The 17,037-nt window shown below is 51.9% G+C and overlaps 1 protein-coding gene across 1 annotated transcript in view; it reads right to left on the bottom strand.

The window, feature by feature from the left end:
- Positions 1-11,737, bottom strand: part of LOC136357690 (uncharacterized) — a 30,013-nt gene extending 18,276 nt beyond the window's left edge. Inside the window, exons 1-35 of the mRNA XM_066313229.1 lie at positions 11,645-11,737; positions 10,818-11,035; positions 10,249-10,392; positions 9,674-9,830; positions 9,539-9,566; positions 9,199-9,310; positions 8,740-8,832; positions 8,552-8,615; positions 8,250-8,348; positions 8,058-8,161; positions 7,840-7,978; positions 7,637-7,755; positions 7,379-7,528; positions 7,035-7,205; positions 6,594-6,903; positions 6,443-6,510; positions 6,220-6,307; positions 5,983-6,100; positions 5,773-5,896; positions 5,448-5,584; positions 5,239-5,365; positions 4,997-5,125; positions 4,684-4,926; positions 4,155-4,331; positions 3,894-4,039; positions 3,711-3,801; positions 2,676-3,065; positions 2,460-2,586; positions 2,240-2,358; positions 1,763-1,959; positions 1,372-1,555; positions 971-1,136; positions 766-890; positions 374-682; positions 36-239 (exon numbers count right to left, since the gene is read on the bottom strand). Coding sequence (XP_066169326.1) covers positions 36-239; positions 374-682; positions 766-890; positions 971-1,136; positions 1,372-1,555; positions 1,763-1,959; positions 2,240-2,358; positions 2,460-2,586; positions 2,676-3,065; positions 3,711-3,801; positions 3,894-4,039; positions 4,155-4,331; positions 4,684-4,926; positions 4,997-5,125; positions 5,239-5,365; positions 5,448-5,584; positions 5,773-5,896; positions 5,983-6,100; positions 6,220-6,307; positions 6,443-6,510; positions 6,594-6,903; positions 7,035-7,205; positions 7,379-7,528; positions 7,637-7,755; positions 7,840-7,978; positions 8,058-8,161; positions 8,250-8,348; positions 8,552-8,615; positions 8,740-8,832; positions 9,199-9,310; positions 9,539-9,566; positions 9,674-9,830; positions 10,249-10,392; positions 10,818-11,018 — 5,160 coding nt within the window. The 5' untranslated portion in view covers positions 11,019-11,035; positions 11,645-11,737. The remainder of the gene's footprint in view (positions 1-35; positions 240-373; positions 683-765; positions 891-970; positions 1,137-1,371; positions 1,556-1,762; positions 1,960-2,239; positions 2,359-2,459; positions 2,587-2,675; positions 3,066-3,710; positions 3,802-3,893; positions 4,040-4,154; positions 4,332-4,683; positions 4,927-4,996; positions 5,126-5,238; positions 5,366-5,447; positions 5,585-5,772; positions 5,897-5,982; positions 6,101-6,219; positions 6,308-6,442; positions 6,511-6,593; positions 6,904-7,034; positions 7,206-7,378; positions 7,529-7,636; positions 7,756-7,839; positions 7,979-8,057; positions 8,162-8,249; positions 8,349-8,551; positions 8,616-8,739; positions 8,833-9,198; positions 9,311-9,538; positions 9,567-9,673; positions 9,831-10,248; positions 10,393-10,817; positions 11,036-11,644) is intronic.
- Between the last annotated feature and the right edge of the window lie 5,300 nt (positions 11,738-17,037).

Raw genomic sequence — 17,037 nt, 5'->3', positions numbered from 1 at the left:
GTGACCTCTCTCTTTGAAGGTATGTGAGGTCTCACCTGTGAGTGGAGAAGCTGGACTCTCTCACTGGCCTCAATCAGCTCCTGCTCGGCCAACTTACGGGCCCTCTCAGTTTGTTCCACCACTGCGCGCAGCTCCTCCAGCTCTGACTGGAGGAGGTTGTTTCTCCTCTCCACAATGGCGATATTCTCCTTCAGGTCCTCATTGACCCGTACCATGTCATCCAGCTGCAGTTGGGTGTCCTATAAGGCAGCATGTGGGAAGAGGGTGAATGGAGATGGTGGGGAAGCGTCTCAAAGTTTACCTTTCTTCCACTCTGGCATGGTGGAACCTACTACATCTCAACATGCTTAGGGGACAGAGGTCTGATGGGTACCTTGAGGTAGCCCTGCAATGTCTTGACTTGCTTCTGAGCCTCAGCAGCCACGCGGTTGGCATGGCTGAGCTGAATCTCCATCTCATTGAGGTCACCCTCCATCTTCTTCTTCAGCCTCAGGGCCTCGTTGCGGCTCCGGGTCTCAGCATCCAGAGACGTCTGCAGTGAGTCCACCACCCGCAGGTGGTTGCGCTTGGCCTGCTCCATCTCCTCATCCTTCTCGGCCAGCTTACGCTCATAGTCTGCCTTCACCTGGTTGAACTCCAGCTGGGCCCTCAGGATCTTTCCCTCCTCGTGCTCCAGAGAGGCCTGGTGGAGACAGAGAGAAAGTAGAGGGCCACAGAGTAGACTAGGACAAATTAGGGCCTCACGGGGGATGTGATTTGGCTCACCTCAGCCTCCTCCAGTGCAGCTTGGAGCTCCAGTTTCTCGGCATCCAGCTGCTTCCGGACCTTCTCCAGTTCGTGGATGGTCTTGTGGCTGCCACCCAGCTGCTCTGTCAGGTCCGAAATCTCCTCTGCACATATGATAACCCATCAGCATTGGTGGAAGGTAGTGGAATACAACAAGGAGGGTGGGGAAGGGCCACAGTCTCACCTTGGAGATTCTTGTTTTCCCTCTTTAAAGTCTCTAAGTGATCAAGTGACTCCTCATAGGCATTCTTTAGCTTGAAGAGCTCGGTGCTGAGGGACCTGGCCTCCTTCTGTGATGCTTCCAGCTCCACCTGTGACTCTTCAAACTTCTGCTTCCACTCAGACAAGATCTATGAGGACACCACCTGCTCAGCTGCTGCTTTGCCCATAAAGAACCCTCTTTCCATCCTCCTCCTCCTTTTCCCAATACTCTTCTGAAAGGGCCTTGAAGCTCTGCTAAAATATGGCCCTTGAAAGTTGTTCAGCTTTCTTCTGGACTTCTCCTCCACATTTTTGATTCATGGGACCCACATCTCTCTACCCCCTTCCTACCCTTCTCCTTCCACCAGTTTTTGGTCCTCCCACCTTGTCAAAGTTTCTCTGCTTCTTGTCCAACGCAGCAGCTGCTGCATTTGATCTCTCCAAGTCTGCCATGAGATCTTCAATTTCATTTTGCAGCCGATGCTTGGTCTTCTCCAGGGAGGAACACTTGGCATTGACTGCCTCCACCGCTTCCTCAGCCTCCTGCAACCGCTGGGCCAGCTTCTTCCTGCCATGGGCGAAAACCTGGCTGTGGTGACCCATGGACTTAGTGGGTCAACTCAAACCTTCTTCCACCCACTGGTTGGCTGAGATTCTGCTCTGAATGTCCTCTACCATCTCAAAATTCCTATATATTCTCTGGATCCTTGTACTGTGGAGGAGTCTCCACTCTCCCCTGCCCCATAGAAGCTCTCTTCATGGAGAGATTACTCACTTGGCCTCCTCCAGCTCCTCAGTGCGCTGGATGGCATCTGTCTCATACTTGGTTCTCCACTGTGCCACCTCAGAGTTGGCCTTGGAGAGTGAGCGCTGGAGCTCAGCCTTGGCCTCTGTCTCCTCCTCATACTGCTCCCTCAGAAGGTCACAGTCATGCCGGGCTGACTGGAGGGCATGGGCCAGTGCATTCTTGGCCTGGGAGAGGAGAGAGTTGAGATGAGAAGTTGGGGCCATATCAACTTGAGCTATATTGGCATTCTCCAACTCGAACCACCTAGTTACTTACCAACCAACCCAACCTAACCCAACCCAACCTCCTTATAACCCACCAACCCTACTGAACTTCTGAGAACCCTCAATTCATTTTCTCCTACTCTGAGGGCAGGCTCATGATGCACATCTCAATCCCAAACCAACTGCGTCCTTGACAATGGAGGTGTCTTTCAGCCCTACTGTCCCCCCAGCAAAGCCCTGCCTTGACTTCTTCCTCTAACTGCCTCTTGAGGTCTTCCAGCTGTTGTGTGTAGGTGAGTTTCCCTCGTGTCATCTGGTTGATGAAGGCTTCCTTCTCCTCCAGCTGCCTAGAGAGCTCACCTGTTGGGTGAAATGGTTGATAATCACTTGTGGGACACACCCCAAAGCCACCCCACTGGGCAAGAGCTAGGCAATTGGGTAGGGAAGAGCCAGCCCCTCACCATTTTCTGTCTGGAGCTTGGCTCGTTGAGTGGTGAGGTCATTGACCATGCGTTGAGCCTCTTCGGACTTGGTCCGGTGCTCGTTCATCTGATCTTCCATAGTGCGGCACATCTTCTCCAGGTTGGCCTACAAACAGAAAGGGCAGGAAGATGAAAAGGAACCTTGAAAGGGCAGTAGAAGTGTTGTCCCTTCATTGCTGGAGACCTCTTTCCTACCTTGGCCTTTATCAGTTGTTCCATGTTGGAGCCCACATCATCCAGCTCCAGCTTAAGTTCACTCTTCTCCTTCTCCAACTTCTGCTTGACACGCTGTAAATTGTCAATCTGCTCACTGAGCTCGGCCACGCTGTCGGCATGCTTCTTGCGCAGCGCAGCGGCCGTGGCCTCGTGCTGCAGCGTGGCCTCCTCCAGATCCCGCCGCATCTTCTGGAACTCTGCCTCCCGCTTCTTGTTGAGCTCGATCTGCACTGAAGTGGCACCACCCGCCTCCTCCAGCCGCTCACTGATCTCCTCCAGCTCCCGTGACAGGTCTGAGCGCAGCTTCTCCACTTTGGCTCTGCCTGTCCGCTCTGCCTCCAGCTCTTCCTCCAGCTCCTCAATCCGTGCCTGTGCTCCGAGGATGAACATGTTTTCAGAAGACTTGGCTCCACCCAACTCCTCCACTCACTCAATTCAATTCAAGTCAACCCTATCACCTGTAGACTCTTCAGCTCAACCCAGACATCTATAGACCCTTCACCTCAACCAAGTGTTGATCCCATCCAGTTTTCTTCAACCTAGTCAAGATCTGAGCTCTCCAGATCAACATGGCCTTATTTTATGACACTCTGCCTTCTCAAATTACCTTGACATTCTTCAACTCAACTGGTCTTGAGGACATTCAATTCAACCAGTCCTAGAGGTAACTGTACTGACAGACAACTCAGCACAAACTTCTCTAAGGACATTGGAATGAATGTGATTCAACTCAGATGGTCTGCTCAGCTCAGATGATTCTGCCCTAGATGCTCTCCCTGCCTTGAGTACTCCAAACCAGCTCAACCCCCACAAAAGCCAGCCTGTCCAGGAGTCCATGAGTAATTTCAAGGCAATAAATGACAGAGAAGTTCTGGGACAAGGGACATGGGATGGGCTTCTGACCTCAGGTGGGTGGCACACTGGTTTAGCTCCTTCTCAAAAAAAATATGAAGAAGGTAAGGGGGAGGACTAGTTCCTACTTCTGCTTGACGCCCAAGCTGAAGCCAACCTCACCTGAAGCTCTTTGAGCTTCTTCTGGAGCTGGGCTGCAACTGCTTGCTCGTCCTCAATTCTGGCATTGAGGGCATTGAGCTCAAAGTCTTTCCTAGGTGTGGGGAGAAACACCAGTAAGTCATTCTCCCTAGTGCTCAGCAGAGGTGTTATAGGTAAAGGACAAGTAAATGTGCAGGCCCTTACTTTTTCAGCCTCTCATCCAGTTGTTGCTTGTCATTCTCCAGGTCCATTATATTCTCCTGAGCCAGCTTCAAATCACCTTCCAGCTTCCTTTTGGCCCGTTCCAGGTCCATCCGGATCTTCTTCTCCTGCTCCAGTGAACTTTCCAGCTGCAAGTGAGGGAGAGACACACCCATCAGTCCTTGCAAACACACAGTCCAGAAGGACTTCCACACCCCAAGGGACAAGCTATGTGCCCGCTGTGGGAGTGGAACCGACACTCACATCATCCACTTGCTGTTCCAGCTTGACTTTGGCCTTGGTTAGGGTGTTGACTTTGTCTTCCTCTGCCTGCAGGTCATCCAGTGCTTGCTGGTGAGATTCTTGCAGGGCCTTCTTCTCCTTTGTTAGCTTGACAATGATCTCATCCAGCCCAGCCATCTCCTCTGTGAGGTTCTTGACCTGCAGGAGGAGAAATATCAGGCCTCCAGCTTGTACCAGAGGTAGGACAAGAGACAGGAGGTTGTTCTTGCTTTTGGTGGAGCTGAGTCCAAATCAGGAGATGTAGGAAAACACAACCAGTCTTGGTTCTTGGTGATGCAATCCAACCAGTCTTGGATCACCACAAACCAACCCAAGCAATTTTACATCTTCATGACCCAATTCTTCTAGCCTTGAATTTGGCAGCCTAAAGAGCCTTGATTCTGGGCAATCCAACCCAACCAGTCTTGGGTCTTCACCAGACTCTGTTCACTTTGTCTTGAGTCAGCTCAATTCCCCACAATTTGAGGTCAAGGCCTCTCCCCACGCTCACCTTGTTCTCAGTGGCATGTTTCTCCTTTTCCACCTTGGCCAATGACAACTCCAGGTCATCAATGTCCTTCTTCAGCTCTGAGCATTCATCCTCCAGCTTCCTCTTCTTTGCTGTCAACTCAGCATTCATCTCCTCCTCATCCTCCATCCGCTCAGTCATCTCCTTCACCTTGGCCTCCAGCTGGATCTTGTTCTTGATCAGCTGGTCACAGCGCTCCTCAGCATCAGCCAGGTTGTCTTGCTCCTGGAAGGAATAAGCTTGGTTTGAGGTGAATGAAAAAGGAATGTGGGGCCAGGATATCTAGGTCACTCACAGCCTGCACTTGAAGCTGAAGGTCATTTTTCTCCTGCAGCATGGACACCATCTTCTCCTCCAGCTCCTTTCGCCGGGCTTCTGACTTCTCCAGGGCCTCCTTCAGGCGCCCAAACTCTTCCTTCATGTTCTGTGGGAGGCCCAAAGGTGCCGTGTAAATCTCATTTCTTCCTTTTTGTTCACGCATACCATTTTCTCTCTCCATCCACCCACCCACCTTCCCCACCCATGGCCTTGTCCTACCTGCATCTCTTTCTCCGTCTCAGCACTCTTCAGCAAGGGCTTGATCTTAAAGTAGAGCTTCATCCAAGGCCAGTTCTTCACCCCCATGAAGGCCCTGATGTTCCACTGGATCACCAGCAATGAATCCCTGGAGAAGCCACATCAAGATGTGGGTCACCAGGGGCTTCCACTCAACATGGATGCAACACCATCTCCATCTCACTACCTACCTGCGCTCTAGGATCTTCTTGAACTCCTGACGGGACAGGAAACCACGGACTTGGGCCTGTAAGCGGGTCATGATCCGGGCCAGGCGCTCATCCCTCATCTCCTCCAGCAGCCCCAGCAGCCCAGCCTTGAAGAAGACCTTTGAGAAGAGATGAAGATAAGTGCTGCTGGGATTTGGAGGCATGGTGTAGGGATAGGTGGTGTGGATGGAGGGAGCTCAGATGGGCAGGTGGACAAGTACATGATGGGACCACAGAGTCCATCGGGTCCCACCATGAAAACCTTGTGGATGGTGGGACCAACAGAACTGAGACCAAGTGACCTCACCTTGGTATGTCCAAATTTGTACTGGTTGTGGTCAATATCGAGGGATCCCAGGAGCTTCTCAGCGCCCTTGCGGCTGTCAATGAACTGCCCCTCAGGGATGGCAGCAGGGTTCAGGATGCGGTACCTGGTGACCAGAGAGGACAGGAAACCTCTGAAATCAGCCCCAGTGGGGTTGTCTACCCATCTCCACATTTTCTCCTCTGTGCCTACCGCTGGCGGAAGTCCCCGTAGAGGATGCGATTGGGGAAGCCCTTGCGGCAGATGCGGATGCCTTCCAGCACTCCATTGCAGCGGAGCTGGTGCATTACCAGGGGGTTGTTCATCACACCTGGCAGTGGGTCATCAAGACTGGTAAGGGAAGGCCTGCGCCATAGCACTGCTCCCCACCACCACCTTTGGCTAGGGCCCAGCACTGTCCTCTGGACCAACCCTCAGGGATTGGCTCACCAGGAGACTTGGTCTCATTGGGTATGATGCAGCGAACGAAATGAGGGTGGGTGGACCGCAGGTTGGTCATCAACTTGTTGAGATTCTCCTGAAAGATGGAGGAGGAGATGATGAAGGGAATGAAGACAGCTCCCAGCCTGTCCCACCAAGGATCATTCCTTGCCCTAGGACATGTTTTCCATGCCCACACACACTGTGGTCCACCAGTAACTTGGACTCTTACCCGATGCAGGGCAGAGACAGTTTGGAAGGAGGAACCTTTCTTCTTAGCTCCTTTCCCCTTCTCCACAGCTGTTGGAGAAGAAGAAGGGATGAGATAGGACAGGGACAGGGTGGGAAGAGCCCCAGATGCTGAGGAAGGGGGTTCCTCTTACGTGCATCAGCCCCAGCATAGTTGGCAAACAGGTTGGCCAAGAGCTTCAGGGCTGATTTCTGATAGAGCCCCACCACTGTCTCATTGAGGGGGTCCTTGTTTTTCTGCAGCCACCCAATGATGTTGTAGTCCACTGTGCCAGCGTAGTGGATAAGGGCAAAATGGGCCTCTTGCTTCCCTTTGATGTTTCGTGGCTTCCCAAAGTTGGCCGACTTGCCCAGGTGATTATCAAAGAGCTTGGCTTTGAAGGTCATGTCTGTGGCCTTGGGAAACATGCACTCCTCCTCCAGGATGGACATGATCCCCATGGGCTAGGAAGAAAAGATTTTGTTGGCTACAATGAACACCAAGTACAATCAAACTGGCCAACTTTGGGGTTCCTGCCAAGCTCTAACTGAAAGGGCCTTTCCATAGCCTCATGAGGCCCTGGGAGATGTAGTACCTTCTCAATGAGATCAATGCAGGCCTGGAGGTCCATGCCAAAGTCAATGAACTCCCACTCGATGCCCTCCTTCTTGTATTCCTCCTGCTCCAGCACGAACATGTGATGGTTGAAAAACTGCTGCAGCTTCTCATTAGTGAAGTTGATGCAGAGCTGTTCGAAGCTGTTGAACTGAGGAAGGAGAGAGAAGATAGCCAGTGGGGTCAACAGAACAACTAATATATTCAGTGGTGTCAACCTGAGCCCCAGCTGGTCAACACAGATGAAAACAAGGTTGTCTGACCATCCAGTGTGATTAACTCTACACCCAGTGGGGATCAACACAACAGTCAACCAGGGCTTACATCAAAGATTTCAAAGCCAGCAATGTCCAGCACTCCAATGAAGTACTGGCGTGGCTGCTTGGTCTCCAGGGAATTGTTGATCCTGGTTACCATCCAGTTGAACATCTTCTCATACACGGCTTTGGCCAAGGCTCCGACAGCATAAATCACCTGGAAGAGGGATGTCTCATCAGTGAGAGGGGCCTCTTGGTGTCCTCCTTGCTGGAGTTGGTACCATGTCACCCCAAATGGAGGACATTTTGGGGATGTCCTACTCACCTGCTGGACATTCTGCCCCTTGGTGACATACTCATTGCCCACCTTGACCCGAGGGTGGCACAACCCCTTGAGAAGATCAGCTGAGTTCAGCCCCATTAGGTAAGCTGACTTGTCTGCCTCTGAGGATGAAGAAGAGAAAATATGAACCTGGAAGGATCATGGAGTTTACCCAAATTTCCACCTCAACCTTGGCTTGACCCAACCTTCTGTGCCATCTGGTTCTGCCTGCTCTTCCCGTTGTTTCTGCTTGAACTTCATGTTGCCAAAGTGCATGATGGCTCCTGTCAGTTTATAGATGGAGTTCTTCTCCTCTGGGGTGAAGCCCAGGACATCAAAGGCACTCTGTGGGGCAAAAATGTGTTCAATATCTTCTCCAGCCCACAGAGATCCATACACACTGCCTGATGGCCTCCCATCTCACATCTGTGGCCAGGAGCTCCTCTCCATCATCAATGGATGGAACTGTGGTCTCTCCTTGGGAGATGAAGGCATAGTCATAGGGGTTGTTGGTCACCAGCATCATGTCTGAAAGGAGAAAAAGTGGTTGGGACAGGCAGCTCCCAAAAGGGGAGTGGGATCAGGTATTTGCTGGTAGATTGGGAGCATGACTCACCCAATAGCTCTGGCTTCTTATTGGAGAGGATCTGGTAGTAAATGTGATAGTTTCTTTCAGCCTTGAGCTGGAAGATGACACGGGACTTCTCCAGGAGGTCTGGGTTGGGGATGAAGAGAAGATGGGTAGAAGTTTGGATGAGGAGATAGAGTCAGATGAATGAATGGAGGGAGGCTTGAGGATGTGGAAGGGTAGATGGATGGTGGCATGAGGAGAAGGATGGGCAGGTGGATGGAGAGATAGATAGAGGGAGGGATAGTGGACAACAACATGTCCTTTCATGGAGCCCTCAACCTACTTACAGGTCTCAATGTCAGCTGATGCCAACTTCCCAGTGGCCCCAAAATGGATCCGGATGAACTTCCCCTGGAAGAATTGTGGAAGAAGGTAAAGGTGGCCACCTTCTCCAAGAACACCCCAACCCACAGACCCTTCCCCACAGACTCCACCCCATAGACTCTTCCTGGCAGACTCCACTCCAAACACTCACAAATCGGGATGAATTGTCATTCCGGACGGTTTTGGCATTGCCAAAGGCTTCCAAGGCAGGGTTGGCCTGGATGATCTGGTCCTCCAGGGTGCCCTGGATGGAGTGGGACAGTGTCAGGGGGAGTTCTCACAGTAAGGGGCAGGAGATGTAGGGTGTGAGGTTTAAATGGATGAATGGGGGAGCACAGCAGTCCATAAAGGTTTGTGTGGGTGATCAGGTTGATGGACAGGGACGTGGGTTGATGCCATGGGTGGATGGAGGGATGGTTAGTTGGTTGGATGGGGATGGGACAGATGGATGGAAGGTTGGATAGATGGTTGGTTGGTTGGATGATTAGTTGGATTTTTGGATATTTGGTTGGGAAATTGTTTGGGTGGTTTATTATGTCATTGGTTGGACAGAGAGGTGGCAGAATGTTGGCCACATACCAGGGTGTCATCCCCCACCCACTCCCCTTACCTTGCCCGGGGCCCCCGCCTCCTTCTTGCCACGGTCACCGATGGCAGCGATCACAGCAAAGTACTGGATGACCCTCTTGGTGTTCACTGTTTTCCCCGCCCCGGATTCTCCGCTGAAGGTAGCCAAGGAGAGCAATGGTTGGATACTGGTGCTATGGTGCTGGGGATGGGGACTCACTGGGGAGGGATAGATAATGGATCTCCACAGACAAGGCCATGTACTGATAAAGGGCTGGCCAGTGGGCATGACTTCAAGGGGGAAGGGCAGGGGCTATGTGCCAGCTAGGGAGGTCTTATCTGTGAGCAGGACTAAAACAGTGTTTACAGATGAGATCACTCACGTGATGAGGATGGATTGGTTCTCCCGATCTGGTGGGAGGAGGAGAAGAAACATGAGGTTCTGAAGCCCACGTTGGCTCTGCCCCACATCTCCTGCTCCCGAGAAGGGAGCAGGGTAAATGGTTATGGGTCCCTACCTGTCAGCATATTCTGGTAGGCATTGTCAGAGATGGAGAAGATGTGGGGGGGAGCTTCACTCCGTTTCTTTCCCCGGTAGGCAGCCACCACCTCAGCATTGTAGACAGGCAACCATTTGTAGGGGTTGACAGTCACACAGAAGAGCCCTGAGTAGGTCTGGAGAAAAGGGCAGGTGGGTTAGAGCCAGGAGGTGCCACCCCACCAGGTGGGTCCAAGGGATCTGTAGAAGTGACCTCTTGCGTCTAGGTGATATCTTGGGTTTAGGTGACCCCTGTGGTCTGGAGATGGGACATCTTGGGTTTAGGGGACCAAAGAGGTCTGGAGAGAAAATGTCCCAGTTCTGGGTGGCCCATGTAATCTGGAGAAGGAACATTCTAATTTTGAGTGGCCCAAAGGGTCTGAGATGTCTTGGATCTGGGTGGCTCAAGAGGTGTGAAGAAGGATCATCCCAGTTATGGGTGGACCATGAGATCTGGAGAATGGACATCTTACATCTATATGGCCCAAGGGGTCTACAGAAGGGGTGTCTGAGTTCTGCATGGGGTCTCAAAAACCTCATGGGCTCCCAACTCACATAGATCATCCAAGATGCGTAGCGGTCCTTGAGGTTGTAGAGGACAGCAGGCTCATGGAGGAAAGTCAGCATGGCCATGTCCTCGATCTTGTCGAACTTGGGGGGGTTCTGCTGCATGATCTGGTCCTCCTTGACCGTCACTGTCTGTTCAAGGTAAGGAGGATTCCATGGAGCAGGAACACAGGGCAAGGAGCTGCCCCAGTTGTTCCCTCCCTAAGGGCTGGGAGATGGGCATCTGGGTGTTCCCTTGAGAGCCAGAGGAGGTCTAGGTGTCCCTCAAGTGATAGAGAAAATGTTTTGGGGTCTGGGTGTCTCTGGGGTAATAGAGGAGGTTGGATGGGGTTTAGCTGTCCAGTGGGTTCTGGGAAAGGTGGATCAGGGTCTAGATATTTCCTGGGCTTTAAAGATGCTGTGGAATCTGAGCATCCAGTGGGTGCTGCAGAAGGCATGTTGAGGTCTAGATGTTTCTTGGGTTCTAAAGAAGGTGAGTTGGGTTCTTTGTGTCCCATGTGGAATAAAGTTGCTGTTTTGAGGTTCTTGTGTCCCAGATGTGGATGGGGTCCCCCCACCTTGCCATGTTCGGTCTCAGCAGTGATCTTGGAGCCCTCACGGCTGATAATGGTGGCCTTGACATACTCCTCCTTTTCATCAGGGACGAAGATGTCCTTCTTCAGGTCAAAGGGGCGGGTCTGGGCAGCCAACCGTTCCTTCTCCGACTTGCGGAGATAGGGGGCAGCCTCCCCAAATTCAGCCATCTCCACATCAGGCATGGTGGCGCTGGACAGAGCTGGGTGGGGTAGGACAGATCAAACTCTGGAAGTGCTGCCAGTTCTCCCAAGTTGACCCCATTGCAGCTCTTTTCTTGCTGAGCCCATCATTCCCTATTCTTCTCCACATCTACCACTTCCTCTTGGTCAACTCATCTCCATTCCTCCCACTGCTCCCAGTTCTTCTCCAGTGCTCCCACTCCTCCCAGTTGGCCCATCCCAAGTCCATCCTCCATGCTTCCATCATCTAGAGTTCCCTCCCAGTGCTTCCACTTTCTCTCCAGTTCTCTCAGTCGGCCCCATGCAAAGTGATCTCATCTTCTCCCATTCTTCTCCAGTGCTCCCCAGTTCCTTTCCAGTTCTCCTAGCTCCCAGCAGTTGTCCTCATCTCCATCCCAAGTTCCTTCTTGGAAGTCCAAATGCCCTCCCTAGTGCTCCCTGTTCCTTGCACTGCTTCACACTGCCTGCCCTTTATCCCACCCCAGTGCCTCCCAGTATTCCTCAGTACGCCTGCATCCCTCCCGTCCTTCTCAGTTCCCCTACAGACCCTCCCAGTATCACCCCAGACCCTCCCAGTCCCCCCCAGTCTCCCCAGGCACCCCTCAGTTCCTTCCTCTACTCAGCCCCACCTCTCTCTGTGGTCTCCGAGTCAGGGGATGACAGTGCAGAGTCAGGGCAGTTCTGGTCCTGCTCCGGGACACAACAACCCCCCCACAGTATGTCCCAGTATGTTCCAGTATATCCCAATATGTCCAATTACATCCCAACATCCCAGCCCCATCACTATTTCGCCAGTACACCACCACACAGACACACATACACAGAGTACTGCTCAGTAAATGCCAGTATCCCCCTAGAATTTATCCAGTACCCTCCTTTCTCCCCCAGTATCATTCCAGTCCCTCCCAGTTACCACATAAACCTTCCCAGCATCATCCCAGTCCCACCCTGTTTCCCCACAGATGCTCCCAGTATCATCCCAGTCTCCTGCAAAGACCCTCCCAGTTCTTTCCTAGATCCTCCCAGTCCCTCCCAGTCCCTCCCAGTTCCCCTATAGACCCTCCCAGTATAATCCCAGTCCCTCCCAGTTCTCCCATAGACCCTCCCAGTCCCTCCCAGTTCACCCATAGACCCTCCCAGTTCCCTCCCAGTTCCTTCCTGTTCTTTCCCAGTCCCTTTCTGTTGCCCCCAGTTCCCCCATAACTGCCTCCCCAATCCTCACAGTGCTCCAAGTGCCCCCTGCCCCACCTGCCCCTGGGTCTGCAGGCACTGGCTGAGGGACCCCCCCTTATATCCCCCCTCCCCCCTGCAGCTGCGTCACCAGGAGGGAGGGGGGGGCATGGACAGATGGGTGACCTCAAGGCCACCTTACCGCCCTATAGGGACACGGTGACCCCTATGGAGCTACAGTACACTCCCCTAATCCATAGGAACCTCCCTCTGTTCTGTGGTCCTACAGGACCTTCACTGCCCCATAGGGTGCAGTGACCCTTATGGGCCTATAAAGGTCCACCAGCCCCATGGGACCCCCATATCTCACACCCACAAGGATCCTATAGCCCCCCCTCCCCCCCCCCCACTTCATAGGACCTACTTTCAGCTCCATAGGACCCCCCAGCCCCATAGGACAGCACTCCAGCCCTATAGGAAGTGCACAGAGCCCTCCTCAACTGTGCAGGGTTCCCATTACTTCCTTTCAATAGGACCCCTGTAAGTGTGCAAAGCCCCACAGAATCCACTCCCAGACATCCCTCCCCAGTCCTATGGTCCTATAGGACCCACGTCCAGCCCCATAGGACCGCTAAATATTTCCCTATATAACCCTCATCCTTTCCCCCCCTTACCACAGGCAACTCCTGGCCCTATAGACCTTCCATACAACCCAGTACTAGCTTCATAGAATTCATAGGGCTCTCCCAGACCCATAGGACCCCCCACACCCACAGAATATCCCACTCTCAGCCCCTATAGGGGCCCCCTCTAACTCCCCTTTCCTTCCACCCCGCAGTTTATTATGGGACAGATGAGGCAAGCCAAAAGACTCGCCTGGATGCCTGGGTCCCCCTGGGGTGGGGGAGGGGACAGACAGACAAAGGACAGGTGTGACCCCCCCCTTCCCCCTCCATGGGAGCTCAGGCATCTGTGCCCCTCCTCCCATCCCTTTGTTCCCTCTCCCTCCCCCCACAATGGGATATTTTTGGGACATCCCCCCCCACAACCCCTGACATCCGATCAGCTTGTGACGCCAGTGGGGCTGTGGGGCACCTTCACCTTATAACCATATATGGGGCTGGCCCTACAGGTTCCCCTTCCCCCCTCGACCCCCATAGCTCACCTAAGAATAGACAGGGGCACCCAGGCATCCAGGCCTCATCAATCCATGAGATGCCCTATAGAGGACCTGGTGTCTGAATTTCACCAAAGTTTCCTGATTTTTCCCCCAAATTTCCTTGTTTCTCGCTGATGGCCAAATTATGGCCAAATTTAGTTTTCCCCAATTTCCCCCTAATTCCCTCACTTTGCTAATTTCCCCTAAATTTCCGCTTATTCCCCTTAATTTCCCTATTCTGAATTTTACACCTAAATTTCCTGTTATTCTCCCTGAATTTTCCCATATCTCCCTCTATTTGCCCCACTTCCCTCAAGTTTTTCTTTATTTCCCCTACACTTCCCTATATTTCCATAAGTTTTCCCTGATTCCTCTAAGGTATTTCATTTTTCCCAAATTTTCCTCAATTCCCAAAAAAATTCCACCAATTTCTCCTTATTTTCCATTAATATATCCTTCATTTCCCCTAACTGAAATTTATTTCCACAATTTATCAATTTTTTCATATTTTTCTCCTCATTTTTATTACTTTCTCCAGATTTCCCCTCATTCCTTCCTACTTTGCCCCAATCTTTCCTAATTTTCCCGCATTTTCCTGAATTTCCCCTTTATTATTTCCAAAATTTTCTCAATTTCACCCCAATTGCCCCTTAAATTCCCCTTTATTTTCTCACTATTTCCACAATTTTCTCAATTTCACCCTAATTGCCCCTGATTTTCCCCAACATTTTCATAACTTATCTTGTTTTCTCCATATTTTGCCTAATTTGTTCCAACATTTTGTTGGATATGAGGGGGAATCATAGCAATAAGGATGAGGTAAAGACCCAGGTACTTAATGCCTCCTCAGCTTCAGTCTTTAACAGTAAGAGCACTTGTTCTCAGCGTACCTGAGACCCTGAACTGGAAGACTGGGATGGGAACAAGAACAAGGCCCCCATAAACCAAGGACTGGACCACTCAGCCATTTCCCTCCCAGACATTCCCTCCCTGAAATGCACTCCTGATCCTGCAGAAGCTCCTCATCCTTCCAGGGCAGGTGAGGTTGGCTATTGCCCCTGCCTTGGCTGAACAGCACTTGACTTGAATTTGGTTCTGACTATTAGAGCTGGAGCTTTCCTTGACTTTAGTTTTGGCAATTCAGCCTTTTGTGTCTCTCCAGACAAAACCTCTCTGGGCTTCCAACCCCCTCCCACCCCCATCCACTCTCTAATGACAGGGCTTCCTTTCCTGGTGCTTCCTCAGTGCCAAGAGCAGTCTCATCTATTCCATTCGACTATTTGTGTTCCCTGACCATCACACAGAGCTGTTTCTGTGCTGCCCCATCTGCCATCCTGCCTTCCATATGTGCCAAGTGCTGCCAGCTGGCAGCAGAGCCGCCTCCCACCCACCCCAGCCGTGCTCCCCTGCCCATTTGCATCCCCAGCACAATGGCCTTGCACTCAGTCTGGGGAAAAGAAATGGCATCTATGGCCAGATAAAACTGACCCAATATCTTCCACTCTTCTTCACCAGGATCCCTGTGAGATCTGTTTGAAGACAGGCAGGAAGTGTGGCTCAGGTTCCACAGTGGCCCAGCACCTGCAGCCTGAGGTAGTTAAAAAACCCAGAGGACTCTTTCTGAAATGAGAAGCGGAAATGAGTGTCCTTTTCCTCTGTGGTGTGTGACTGCTGACAGAGCAGTGCCACAGAGATCAGACCACAGCAGCACATGTAAATACAGACTGCTGAGACTGTCCTTTCTTTACAGTACTCCCTTTGAGTAGTACTCAAGACATGGATGGAGAGGAAGGTACGACAAAGGCAGCTCAAATTCCTGCCATGGCACTCTTGTTCTCTATCAGTAAGTGTGAGACAGCAGGAAAAGGAAGTGTGGCCATAAACAGGACCTGTTTCATCAGCAACAGCCTTTTGACTGGCTGTGTCAGGAAACTAGAGGAGAATACATGCTGCAGGGAGGGGAGAAACGTCTGTGTCAAGACTTCTGTAGTGTGCTCTTCCTCACAACTCCAGAAAGCCGAAAACCTAGCCTGCTTCAAGCTTGGCAATGGTCTTTGTGCCTCCATCATGGATGGAGTCCTGGACTTCACTCTCAAAGGAAGGGGCAATGGATTTTATTGGTACAAGAGCGAGTTAACGAAGTTCAATAGCAAGCTTGACAGTGACTTATCAAGTCGCAAGGTTGGAGCTTCATTCAGCACCTCTCTTAACTTTTTTTCTGCAGGCCAAGAAAAAAGGAGCAATAGAGGCATGGGAAGGCAGTTCCTATAGAAAACAGCCATGGAAACCACATGTGGTTAGCTTTTTCTTTTAAAAGCAGTCTCCAGGCAGGCTGCTGTGAGCTCAGAGACACCCAACAGGTGCACGGCATTCTGATCCAGTGCAAGTCTGCCTAGTCTGAACTCACAATTCCTGCTGTGCCTGTAGCTCGGGCAGAGACAGGAAGGGCTGCAAGGTACAAACAAGGGAAAGCTGCTGCTGTTGCCAAGTGGTTCTTATCAAAGACAGTTCTCTCCTCTGCTTTCTTGCTTGTTTCCCTCCCTGAAACTGGTCCTACCAAATGCCCTGCCCCACTCTATCTCCTTGCACCAGCCCTGAACTGCTCAGTCCTTTGGGGCACACTCTAAAAAATCGTCCCTGGGCTCAAAGCAATTCTGCCCAAAGCCAAATTTCTGAAATGGCCCCATGCAGAAGGTTGGGGCAGCAGGACTCTAATGCTGATCAAAAGACTCAAGTCTTCATGCCAAGACAGTGCTTTGCTGAAACCTTCACAGGCCAAGTTCTGCCTCAGCACTGCTCTCTGTCAGTTGTGTGCAATGCCACAGACTGTGGGGACACTGCTGTTGGGTCCAGCTGGCCTTTGTCTGAATGGCCACGGTGGCCACTGTGTGACCAGAGGGTGTCCATTTACAGCCCTGACCACAGGCTGTGCGTGAGATGCCCTGTGTGCTCTGGCATTATGCCAGCAGAACCAGCCTTCACCTGAAGAAACCCTGACATCCCCCACTGTTGAAGGGGTCAAACACAGAAGGAGATGCAGGCCTGGCACACTGCTGCCTGCTCCAGAGGCATTCTCCACCAAGCTGTCCCTCATGGCAGACACCTGTCAGGCACATGCCAAAGCTCTCCTTATGCCTGGAACTCAGTCTAAGATGGGGTCATGCCTCAGGGTGCCTGCTCCTTTTTTTTGTGGTCACTGTTGCACTACAGGGGCTGCAGCAGATGGACAAATCCCCTACCCTAGAACATGCTCCTGGTACTCCAGAAGCTCCTCAACCTCCTGAGTCAGGTGATCCTCTCCCTCAGCTTCAGAGAACTGGCTTAGCCCTCTTGAGAAAGTTAAGCCCACACTTCCTCTGAGGCAGGGGACACCAGCACATCCCTGTCAGCAGATTTTTTTCTCTTAGCTGGGCTCTTCTGGTCACAGCAGGAGAAGGCAGAACAGAGCCCTGGGGATATCCTAAAGCACCACCCTCAGGTGTGATCTGCAGAGAGACTTGTTGAAAAAGAACAGGAAGACACACAGTATTGGGGTCATGTCTTCAAAACCTTTGTTTTCCTGCAGGGCAGCAAGGAGGAGAAGCACCTTGAAGCCTTCAGTACCCACACAGTTCAACAGCAGACTCAAGAGCAGCAGTAGGGACTGCAGGTCTTGAACCTGGCATCCCTGGCTTGGTCTTGTATAAGCCTGAG

Source organism: Sylvia atricapilla, chromosome 1 (assembly GCF_009819655.1).
Source record: "Sylvia atricapilla isolate bSylAtr1 chromosome 1, bSylAtr1.pri, whole genome shotgun sequence".
Lineage (NCBI taxonomy): Eukaryota > Metazoa > Chordata > Aves > Passeriformes > Sylviidae > Sylvia > Sylvia atricapilla.
Note: the sequence above shows the minus strand (reverse complement) of the source record. Positions and strands in the feature narration are given on the sequence as shown.